Source organism: Schistocerca nitens, chromosome 2 (genome assembly GCF_023898315.1).
Source record: "Schistocerca nitens isolate TAMUIC-IGC-003100 chromosome 2, iqSchNite1.1, whole genome shotgun sequence".
NCBI classification, from domain to species: Eukaryota; Metazoa; Arthropoda; class Insecta; order Orthoptera; family Acrididae; genus Schistocerca; species Schistocerca nitens.
In genome coordinates, this window is record NC_064615.1 from 1,004,923,319 (window position 1) to 1,004,936,003 (window position 12,685).

At 39.4% G+C, this 12,685-nt stretch overlaps 1 protein-coding gene across 1 annotated transcript in view; it reads right to left on the minus strand.

Annotated features, from left to right (window-relative positions):
* LOC126237356 (mitochondrial uncoupling protein Bmcp) overlaps positions 1-11,792 on the minus strand; it is a 126,690-nt gene extending 114,898 nt beyond the window's left edge. The window contains exons 1-2 of the mRNA XM_049947422.1: positions 11,665-11,792; positions 11,322-11,458 (exon numbers count right to left, since the gene is read on the minus strand). Of these exons, the coding sequence (XP_049803379.1) occupies positions 11,322-11,458; positions 11,665-11,789 (262 nt within the window). The 5' untranslated portion in view covers positions 11,790-11,792. The remainder of the gene's footprint in view (positions 1-11,321; positions 11,459-11,664) is intronic.
* Positions 11,793-12,685: the final 893 nt, after the last annotated feature.

Here is a 12,685-nt window from a genome sequence, read left to right on the forward strand (position 1 = left end):
GCTCTTAACATATTACATTAATGACCCTTCAGACAGTATTAGTTGTAATGTAACACTTTTCATACATGATGCATTTATCCACACTGCTTGACAAGTGCTAAGAAAATACTGACACATGCTAAGGAACAACTGCCAATTGCTAATGAACAACCGACATTTGCTACAGAACCAATGATAGTAAAAGGAAATTAATCTAGAGGGTAGGACATAATTACTGTTGCAAAGCCTGTGTACGAGCACATTGTATGCCTTTGACAGTTGCAGTATAGTGTTTGATGAAGTCTATTAGTGTGACATTCCACAAGGTATGACAAGTCTGGAAGACTTCATTTGAGTGCTTATGATTGTACATGAGTAGCTGGATGGCTTGAACCCAGTCAAAGTGTTGTTACTGTGGCCACAGTAATGTATGTCTCCAAAAGTGTCATCTTTTGATTAAAAAAAGTCACTGAAGGTGGAAATGCTATGCACAAGTATGCAGCCAATGTTGACGGACCACCATACTGCAAGAGAATCGATACATAGCTCTAGTGGTGAAAAGGAACAAACATCTCACTTCTAGGTTGATCGCTGCAGACACTGCAACCACTACTGGTCCAAGTGTGTATGCCAGAACAGTTTTGCAGTGATTAAATGAAGATGGTTTGTATGCTCAGAAGCCTGTTAAATGCATCCCACTTCATGCATGCCTTCATCAAGAAGAGAGTTCACTGGTGTAGGGAGCATGTTGGTTGGTGTCTGTTCTCTGATGACTCCCATTTCACTGCGACACGTGATTATGGGCACTAGTTGGTGTGGGGAGAGAGGGGAACATGTTACATGCCACAAAATGTTCTTGAATATCATCAGTATGGCTTAGGCACTATGGCATGGGCATGCATTCTGCACAATAGCCAAACATCACTGCATGTCTTTGCACGAGGTACTGCTACAGTACAGTGGTATTGTAGGGAGATTATCCTGGATCATGTCCACCTGCTTAGTGGTGTGGTAGGTCTCGACTTTCTGTTGATGGATGACATGCCTGTCCATGCAAGACTACTAAGGTGTCAAACACTGGAAAGTGAAGGTACTCAACATATGGAATGGCCTGCCTACTCAGTGGACCTAAATCCTAGACAGCATGGCTGAGATGCTCTTGGCCAACATGTGGCTCAATGAACATCTGGGACAATATCCCTCAATGACTCCTCAACAATTTGGTAACCATCATCCACCATTGCCTATGATTATTCCTGTCCAACAATGTTGCTGTTCCTTAGAAATTGTCAAGTAGTGTATAATGAAGCACTGTTTGAAAAAAAGCTGAACAAATATTCAGTCACATCTTGATAAGATTTCAAAATAGTACAAAGAGAGGTGTAACTTGCTTTAAATATTCAGAAATGTAAAAATTTGTATTTTACAAAAAAATAGTATTTTACGACTGCAATACAAACTGGTCACAGTTGGAACACACCACTCATACAAACAGGTGGGTGAAACAGTTTATAGCATACTGAATGAAAAGTTCAAACAGGCTCAGTCATAGGTGAAGTAGATGGCAGACTTCAGTTCATCAGTAGAGTACAATGGAAATCCAGTTAGTCGACAGAGAATATTGCTTATAAAACACTTGAGCAACCCATTCTAGAATATTGCTAAAGTGTGTGGGACATATGCCAAACAGAACTAAACAGGTAATACTGAACACACACAATGAATGGCAGCATGAATGATCACAGGTTTGTTTCACCCGAGGGAGAGAGTCACAGAGATTCTGCAAAAAATGACTGGCAAGCGCTTGAAGATAAGACACAAAGTATCCCTTGAAAGTCTACGTAGTGAGTTTAAAGAATAAATTTTAAGCAAAATTTTAAGCAATGAATCTAGGAATCTATTACAACTCCATATGTTATCACTGCTTTAAGGGGTGTGAAGACAAGAAGGCACATTTGTGACGCACACACAGGTAGTTACCATACCACAGTGGTGCTAAACAATGTAAACAGCTAACTGCAGAGTCTGTCAGCGAATGCTACAAGCAGTTTGTGGTCTGCCGTAGAGTAGGGCATATGCATATCATCCCCATTATGTATTCTTTTGGTAGAATAGTGTTAAATTTTGCTCATGCATGTTGGATCACTTTAACAATAGTTCGATAGTAAATATGGACAATGATTGCCAATATTACTGATAAGGTGAAGGAACAATAAGTACAAAGCAAAAAATTATGGCTAAGCCTGATGATTCCATAGCTTGATGTTTTCAATGTATGCAAATTAACCTCATTCCTAATCCTCTGCGTGAGTTAGTGCTGTCGAGATGGGCTGATGCTCACAGTATGGAGCACAGCATTGAATATCTGTGAAATGTGGACCACACAAGATGAAACTGATACCATCTGAAACAGGGTGCTATGGAAGAACGTTAAAAATTAAATTGGCAGATAAAGTACAAAATGAAGAAGCATGAAAAAATTGGGTATGGAAAGAAGTCTATGGAAGGCCCTTAGTGATTAACAAAACACTTCTATTTATGGACCCATTTCACTCTTGCCATTTTTCCAATACTTTTAAGCTACCAGCGAAATAATATTCATTTTTCTGAGCAGAACCTGCTTGAGCTAGGCATCTGTAAATGAATTTCTACAGAATCATCACATATGTTACTGGAAAGTCATGGAGGAACTAAAAATGTAGCAGGGGTACAGATAACCACTCACCAACGGCTGAGGCACTCAGCTGTCATAAAACTCACAAACAAGACTCAAAATGTTAACATGTAATTCACATCAAACCAATCTCACTAAGAATCATGCTATGAAACTTCACAAAGTCTTTTCATGCAAGGAAAAATATTAAATGTTCAACTGGATAGTGAGCTTAGATGAAATCCAGATACGGCTGAACTAATGAAGAAATTCAGTTTCAGAAGTTTTGTACCATACTTAAACAGATATCTTATTGTGCTGACTTGAAACAACAATGTATCTCAACTTGCATACTTTCATTTCATGTTGTCCCATGGAATTTTGTTCTCATGTAATGCACTTACAAGTCTGTATCATACTTATTCAGCGAATGCAAGTAAAACAAATACTGTGAGAGGTATAGAATTTTCCATCTTGTACAGGGCTCTTCAAAGATCATAGGAATATTACATATCCTTCCAATTAAATTTACTCCACCGTGGTATCTGTTCCTAATAATACAAATCAGTTTCAAATTGACTGCAAATAAGCCAACCACACTATAAAGCAGAGAAATTATTTCCATGTACATTTTGCCTTCTAATAACAGGTAACACAGTCTGTAACAAGTCGTAAGACAAAACAAAAACTAGTAACATCTGTATATATAATCAAATATTAAAACTCTCATTAGTTTTTCCTATAAATTATCTACTTTTAAGAAGTTAAAAACAGCAATTCCAAACATTTCTCAGTTTTTACAGCATATAAATGATTATCATTATTTTACAATTATAAGTAAATAGACACTTGATTAAAAAAGCTGCCCATGTACGTTTTTGAGTTGAGCACAGCTTGTGGTAGCTGAGACACGAGAGATGTCAGGCGAAAAAATGAACCATGTCCTAGAGCCTCTTCTAATAAGTGAGATCTTGTTAGTTATTTAATGAGCCATGTTGATGTATTGCTGAGCACGGTGGACTGTGGTTTGGAGTTTTACATTAACAGTCATTTTGAAGATGGTATAAGTAAGTAAAACACATCAGTGTGTTACATATTTTTATATTCCAACCTTTTAAGTAAACATTTAGGTGCAATGGAATATGAGGATAATTTCTGCATATTGCTTGATACTGATTTACTTGCTTTTACATCAAGTAAAATGGCTGCAAATTCAGAAGCATTGTATCACATTGATTTGATGATAGCAAAATCCATATACTAGTACTCCATGGATGCAACTAAAGACTGGAAAAATATGAACTTTGCTAGATAGAAGGTGAGTTGTCGCCACCCTCCCACAAGCATGTACCAGATCCTGTGGAGTTGTGTTACGGAAGTCAAGTAACAGAGGCAACCTGTTCTTTTGATTGAGTTAATGTACAAGATGAGTGATATATGGCTGATGATGAAAAAGAGTTGGCCAGTAGGTCCAGTGTTGATAAAGCTGTTTTCAATTTTTGGTGTTTGTTTGAAAATTTTTTGCTGTTAATAGCGTAACTCCAGCATAGTCCACTTTTCCTCAAAATACTAGCTGCTCTACGATAAATGTTAGAAATGTTTTCTGCCAAGGCAACCACTGGAAGACGTCATAATTGCAGTTTTTAATGTTAACAAAATTCTAAGAAATATGAAAATGGTGGTTTAGTGTGTAAATGACAGATTGCTACGTGCCATATAAAGAAGGCATTAAGTCACAAACAGGCACAATAATAAGACCGTTATAAATTTAAGTGTTTGTTTGAAAATTTTTTGCTGTTAATAGCGTAACTCCAGCATAGTCCACTTTTCCTCAAAATACTAGCTGCTCTACGATAAATGTTAGAAATGTTTTCTGCCAAGGCAACCACTGGAAGACGTCATAATTGCAGTTTTTAATGTTAACAAAATTCTAAGAAATATGAAAATGGTGGTTTAGTGTGTAAATGACAGATTGCTACGTGCCATATAAAGAAGGCATTAAGTCACAAACAGGCACAATAATAAGACCGTTATAAATTTAAGCTTACATGTATAGTCATGTTTTTGTTGTGGCTGTGTGCAACTCAGTGTCTCCTCTATATGGTGATCAACAATATACCCTTTTCATCAGACACAGACAATACAAAACACAAACACACTCACACAAGCGCACCTCACATACAAATGAGCACTGTCATCTTCAGCGGCTAAGAGGTGAGCAGTGATATTTGCTTGGATGGGTAGTAGGGGTAGAGGTCAAGAATACACATGAGATGGGGAAGTGGAGGGATTGCAGGGAAGGGGAGGGATAGAAGAGTAGGGGTGGGGGATGATGCTAGTGTTGCCTATGGGAACGTGTAAGGACACACTGAGCACAAGATAGTGCTAAGAGTATGCAGATGCACTGGCAGGATAGAAAGCATGTGCAGGGCTGCAGCGGAGAGGACAGTGTGTAGTGAAGGTTGAGACCAGGGTGATGGGATAACAGGACAGATTGACATGTTACAATTTTGCAAGGAGAGTTCCTACATATGCCAACCAGAAAATCTGGAGTTGGTGGGAAGTATCCAGACAGTACAGACTGAAGCTGTCGAAGTTGAGCACACCGTCTTGGATGGCATGCTCAGCAACTAGATGGTCCAGCTATCTTTTGGCCAGTTTGGCAGTGGCCATTCATGGGAAAAAACAGCTATCAGTTGTTATGTCCATACAGGGAGTGACACTGTGGCTTCAGCTTAATTGGTGGATCATATCGGTGCTTCCACAGGTGCCCCTGCCTTTGATGGGGTAGGCGATGCCTATCACAGGACTGGAGTAATGGTAGTGGGATGATGTATGGGATAGGTCTTGTGTCAAGGTCTATTGCAGGGATATGAGCCATTGGGTGAGGCACTGTGAGCAGGGTTGGAATAGGGTCAGACAAGGATACTGTGTAGGTTAAGTGGACGGCAGAGTACCACTGTGGGAGGATTGGGGGTAGGCGGGAGGGGGGGGGGGTAGGTAGGTTATTTCTAATTTCAGTGAGTGGCAAGAGGTAGTCAGTTATTCCAGTTCTGGGTGGTACTGAGTTGCAAGAGGGGTGCTCCTTTGTAGCCAGGCAGCCGGTGCATGAGGGATGGTAGGTGATTGGGAAGACTAGGCACATGTAATCATCCTGGACAAGGGAGGGTGGATAATCCACCTTCCTCAATGTCGATCTCACCTCAAGGATAGCTACATCGATATCTTCATCCACACCAAAACTGCCAACCAGTAGCAATTTGTCCACTTTGACAGCTTCCACACGTTCCACGCCAAGAAGTCCATTCCATACAGCCTACACATAATTAGTGACAAGCAGTCCGTCTCCAAATATGCCTAGAGTCTCAGTGAGGCCTTCACACACCGAAATTACCCACCCAACCTTCCTCAGAAAAATATCTTCCATGCCTTACCTTGCTTCTCACCTACCATTCCTCACACAAGCACTGCCCAACTACAAAGGAGTACCCCTCTTATGACTCAATACTGCCAAGCATGGGAGAAACAGAATCACATTCATCACCAGGGTTTCAACATACTCTTATATGTCCTGAAATGAAAAATATCCTCCCCAAGCCTTCCACAGTGATATTCTGCCACCTACCCAACCAATGCAATATCCTGGTAAATCCCTATTCCATCTCTGCTCCCAGCCCTTTGTCCCATGGCTCATACCCCTGCAGCAGGCTGAGATTCAAGACCTATCCCATATGTCTTCCTACCAACATAGACATTTCACACATCAAAGGCAGGGCCACCTGTGAAGACAGCCATATGATCCATTAACTTAGTTGCAATCACTGTGACACATTCTACACATGCATTACAACTAACAAACTGTCTGTCCACATTAATGGCTACTGCTAAACTGTTACCAAAAGGCAACTGTTTGGAGTGCCTAGTAGCTGAGTACACTGCCCAACACAATGTGTTTGACTTCCAAAGACTGCTTCACAACCTGTGCCATCTGGATTGTTCCCAGTAACACCAGCTTTTATGAACTGTGCAGATAGGAACACCACTTTCAATATTGCTATGTATAATTCATTTCTGTAACACCCTGACCTCAACCTTTGTTAATCCCTGTCTGTCATCTGTCTCTCTCCTCCCTATCTCCTGCTGCAGCACTACACATGCCTAATGTCCCACCAGTGCACTAAATAATACTCTCTCTTCCCTTTGTCCTCCCCCAGCACAGTCCTATTGCTGTATGTAGCAATCCACTACCCTGTCTTCACCACATCCCCTCACACTTCCACATGCAATATTAGCATCTTCCTCTCACCACTACCCTGCTATTCCTCCCCCACCCCATCCCGACTCTTCATCTATATCCCCACTATCCATCCCAGCAAATATCATTGCTCACTTCAGGCACAGTAAGGCTTTAGTGCCCCGAGACGACAGCAACGCTCTCTCCCCCCCCCCCCCCCCCGTGTGTGTGTGTGTGTGTGTGTGTGTGTGTGTGTGTGTTCTTATGCCTACATGTGATGAATAACTTAGCCCAATAGCTGAAGAATACCTAACAGTCGATGATTCCTCGAGAGAAGCATACGTCTTTTTTGGTTATCACTGTTGATACAGTCTGGGATGATTGAGTGATATGATACTTTAACATTAGCCAATATGGTCTTGCTAAGACACAACTGAAATATAGGTAACTACAGCCACCATATTTCCAGAGAACATGCAGTTCAAATGCATGGTTTAATGATGATGACATTCTCTTGGATAAAACAGTCCTACATTCAGAACTCTAGAAGCAGCCTGTATGGGGAATGTTGACAGAAGAAAAACAAATCTGTCATTGTATAGGTTGGAGCACTGAATTGAGAGCTGCTAAACATATTACTATGTTACAGAACATGACACAGGTTGAATACAGTAAGAATTAGTTAGGCGTCATGGCAAAAAGAACACGATTTCTGTTTACATTAGTACAGAGTTATCAAAATAAAATTAAATAATGGTAATGCAGGAGTAAGGCTAATAATGAATAAGAAGATAAGATTGCAGGTAAACTATTATGAATAGTACAGTGAACAGATTGTCATAACCAAGATTGATCCAAAGGCATGACACATCACAGTGGTAAATTACCAAACCAAGATAACTCCAGGACACAATATATAACAATGAAAAAAATACATACTTACTAGTTCTGATGATGAGATGTAGAATGAAAAAAAAAGATGTGATTTGGCAAAAGAAATTATTCAGATAACATTAAAAGAGGGAAAAACTTAAATGTGACAGAGGACTAAAACATGATAGGAGGAAAGGGAGACTAAGGAAAAAGTGTAGGAGAATAATGGCTGGCATAAGAAAAAGGGAGGTTTCCTGGCAGAACTTTCCATAAGGCACAATTTAATCATTACAAACATCTGATTACCTGCCTGTATGCAGTCAGTCACACAAGAACAAACTCACAATGTCTCAAGAGTTTAAAAAGGTAACAAAACAGTGCCTGGTAGTAGTAAAATGTTTTTGTTTATTTAAATGTATAGATATGCAATACATGTACATTCAGTAAGCAAACATTTTCGTGACGACTTGGCACCCAAGCTTTATATCCATACAGGCTGGAAGCTTCACTCCAGCTACTGCTTATCATAAGCTTCACTCCAGCTACTGCTTATCATACAGCTCAAATAAAATAATTTTGTGACTGACAGATTGCAATGGCATGGGGTGTGGGATGGGGGTGGGGAGGTTATGTTGTAATGCTGCCAGCCACACTTGCTACAGCTCTGCATATAACTGCAAACTAGATAATACAATGAGCACACAATGCTAGAGAAATATATGTGCTCAGTTGGCAGCTGTCAGCTGGTTCACTGAACCATCAATCACAAAGTTATTTTGATCAAAATGCATCAATCAAAGACTACTGTATACATGGTGGCGTAGTGTACATAGAAGAATGTTTGATGAGTCATCAGCTTTGGGCAGTGACATAGGAAACGTGGCAAATGGTGGCAACCATATGGTGACTATCGTGATGCTATTGGAGATTTTTTCAGAAAGGGTTAGCTACAGATCAGTCTGTAGCCACAACCAAGTTTTTTTTAGTATCACACTCTTTGCAAAGCCAACTCACAACCAAACCATTATCTTCTAACCTAACCTAAGTCTCGGGCTAAGATACCAATCATATCTTGGGCTAAGCTGCAGGTCAATGGGTCACCACAACCAGTCTTCTTTTTTGCATTCATTGACTTCACTACCTAATGGTGAATATATGAACCAAAAGGTGACATGACAGCAGCCATTAGCATTACAACAGTGGGCCAAAGCCGATGACTTGTATTGAACATTCCTCTTGATCCCACTGTAGCTACCATTAGTGTAGGCAATATTTTTAAAAACTTACTTTATCAGTCATTTGTACATTATTGAAATATCAATAAGCTACTTCAACATTGAATAAAATAAATTTAAATATTATTTTCTTGTCAATGAAACTGATCAATTTTTGAAAATATAATGTAATTGGACAGATAAAGAAAAATTCTAAAAGTGGTGACATGAGAACACACATATAAGAGGTACTAAAGTTTGCAAGCTTTCAGAGCCAATGGTTCCTTCTTCTAGCAGAATGCTTGACGGGGAAAGGAGAGGCGATGGAAAAGGACTGGTGAGATTGAGGAAAAGGGGTAGAGTTCAGAAAAGTTGCGCAGAACCTCAGTCAGTGGAGACTTATCACATGGGATGAGTAGGAAAGACTGATTGTTGGGGACTGCACTGGAAAAGATTTGTAAACTTGCAAGCTCTTGTATGGTGCAGTACTCCAACAATCAGTTGTTCCCTCTCATCCCATCCAGTAAGTCTTCCCCAACCCAGGATTCTGGGAGACTTTTCCGAACTCTCCCTATTTTCCTAAACCACCTCACCAGTCCTTTTCTGTCGCCTCTCTTCCTCCCCCTTCAAACCCTTCTGCCAGAAGATAGAGCCACTGGCTCCAAAAGCTTGCAAACTTTAATACCTTTCATATATGTGTTCTCCTGCCATTGCTTGGTGAGTAGACTTTTTTTACCTTTCCAGTTACATTGGATTACTTTTCTGTATCAGTTCTACCTCTCATGCAGTTGTATAGTGGCTGCAATGTATGACAAAGGTGGAGCTTGCTTCCTCCACTCACTGCACCACACACTATTATCATTCAAGAAAAGTTCAAAGATGTTACCAATCATCAGCATACTGATCATAAACTTTTATTTGGCCTGTGGGTAGAGGATACATAGAGAAGCAGCTTGTGATGAGCTTATAGCACACTGGCTGCTAAAACAAGCTCCACCTCTTTCTCCCAGACCAGCCAGCTTATAGAACAAACATTAACACATCATAAAAGTGACATGAAAGTCGGTGGGAAGCCACTAGAAGGAGCAGGTATAGCCTCTTTGCTCATTTTTGTACATAATATTAACTACCATATAATACTACACACAGATCAACACAAGTGTAAAGACAGCCGACTCCCACTGGTCACAGAAGGTCGAAGATCAAGTGTACAACCGGTAAGCAGCCTGATTCTAGAGTTAAGCTGATGTGTAATAACTTAACTGAATGATCATTTCAATTTTTGTATGCTAAACTAATTATGCAGCACTGAAATTTACATACTGGTTGCTCTTTTTATTTTCATTCATTGGAGAAAGGAATAAGAAATACCTACAGCACCCTTGTAACGTATACCGAGAAATAAAGCTGTATAGTACAGCAAGTCATTTACATTAATTGTTCCACATACCTGAAGCCTCTCATTCATAATGTCATTTACAGAACATGATGCGGGGACGAAGTTACTTAGTTAATGGAACAAAAACTCGATACTTATGGTTGTGACAACATTTTGCACCTTTCTCAATAACTGCATCTCACACAGCAATTGCCTCATAGTTCAGAAACAGGAGTTCAAAAAAGAGACTACAATAACAGCTACATCACTAGTGTACAGTCACCCGCTTCAGAATATTCTTGTCTTTCCTGTAAACTAAAAATTTGAAGAGCCAAGCTTCAATTGTCAACAACAAATCATTATACATTTACATAATACAATATGATACGCAGAAAGTGGTACACATCACATACCAGAAATTTGTACACAGATTAATGTTTACCAACTGGCTGTTTGTACGTTCACAATTTTGGTCACAGGAAAATCCTGTAATCTGATTGTTTAAGTGCCACAATAAACAATTAAATAAGACCATAAACTAATTAATTTCTATACGATTAATGTCAGCTGAGGGAAACTTGACGTAAAAAGATCATAAGTATACAGAATGAAGTATACAGAATGAATTTTAAAATTCATAACAGAATGATATCCAGTCTACAGAAAGTTCCTAACATGACAGAATAATCATTGCATTACTGAAAATCTAACCACAACCCACTAAAACTTACTAAAACTTACCAAAACATATTGCAAAACAATCTTAGATGGCGATAGTTGTAAAGCTATATTTTTAAATATTTTTAATTCCATTATTTTTTATCATCTTACAGACATAACCAGTATTGCTATTTCCAATTAACTGCAGAAAGATTCATAAGCCTGTCATTGCATGATACAATGATATGCATTTTTGTTGTTGTTTGTGTAACAGAACTACCTGCGCTTTAAACAAAGTTAATAAACAGCTAAAGAAATGATGACACAAACCGAATTCGGCTGCGCAGGAAGCAAGACCTCCATATACAAAAGGCCGCCAATCCGCTTCTCCCATCCCACTTTCTGCCGTTTGTTGAGGGCCTGCTGCGGGAGGCACCCTTTCCTCTGGGGCGTCTGCTGCCGTAGTCCTGTATCAAATGTATAGTACACCGTTGTGTCTGAGCAGAACAAGAATGATGATACTTTAAACACCGGTGAGCGAAGCTATCATTACTGTGACTTCTCGTCACTGTTACGTAATAAAGCGTAACATTCATTCACGTAATTGAACGACTGAGCAATAATTGTGTTCAAGAACTGGATTATTGGTGTATTATGCACCCAATTAACTTACACGTTATCAATTTTTTCTCGCGTGATGAAACGCAGCCGATCACACCACAATTGTTGAAACAACCCTCGATATAATCGTTTCTGTTGTGACATATCGAGATAATAAATGTAAGGTCGATAGTACATAACTCCGATAATGTTCCTCGATATTGGTCGCATAGCAAATGTTAAAAGGCGGTGCCGCACCTGTATTTGAAAGTATGTTTACAAATTAACTAGTTGTGAGAGTGGTGGGCAGAAATTCTAAGTTGTGTTTGTAACCATAATAGTAATCATTTGCTTTATTTCTAAACATGGATCACGTATAAATTCTTTCGGAAATCAGAAACTTTGTTCTATTTATAAATCGTGACCTATGCGCTGTGACATTCCAAGCGTCAAGAGTCGGTAAATGCACAGAATTTAGATATGGATGATGTCAGTTGAAAAAAAAAAAAGATATCTGTTTGTAAAGATTTCTGCCGAGCGAAAAGAAAGTAGCAGCTTAATCTTCAAATTTATGCTTAAGGTAAACGCTTTAATAGAAGTAGCACGTTGGATGTTTCCGTGCATACGTTTAAGTAATGGTGTAGCCGATGAATGCACTGATTGGTACTAATTCTATACATGGACCGAAGGGTAACCTCTCTGTATACATTTAACTGTATACGACTGCAGAACATCCCTTGTTATTACATATTAACAGGACGTCTTATAATAGGGACAAACCGAATGAGGCAGTGCAGGTTGTTAAGAAACTAACATATATTGGCTGATGGTGTTTACTGTGTTCGACCATCCTCCTTTAGGCTTTCCTTGGTTTTCCTACTCATTCCAAGCAAACTTCTACAATGGGTTCATTACCGGAGCAACGGCCGACGACCCATCTTATCCTCATAAAAAACATGCTTGCATGTTGAGCCAATGATTTTGAGTGTGAGTGACATTGTTGTTTTGACTGTGTTCAGATTGTAGCACAAAGATAATCTCAGTTGCAAACCACTTCTAATGCTTTAAGTTATTTTGACATTTGTGTTATCGGA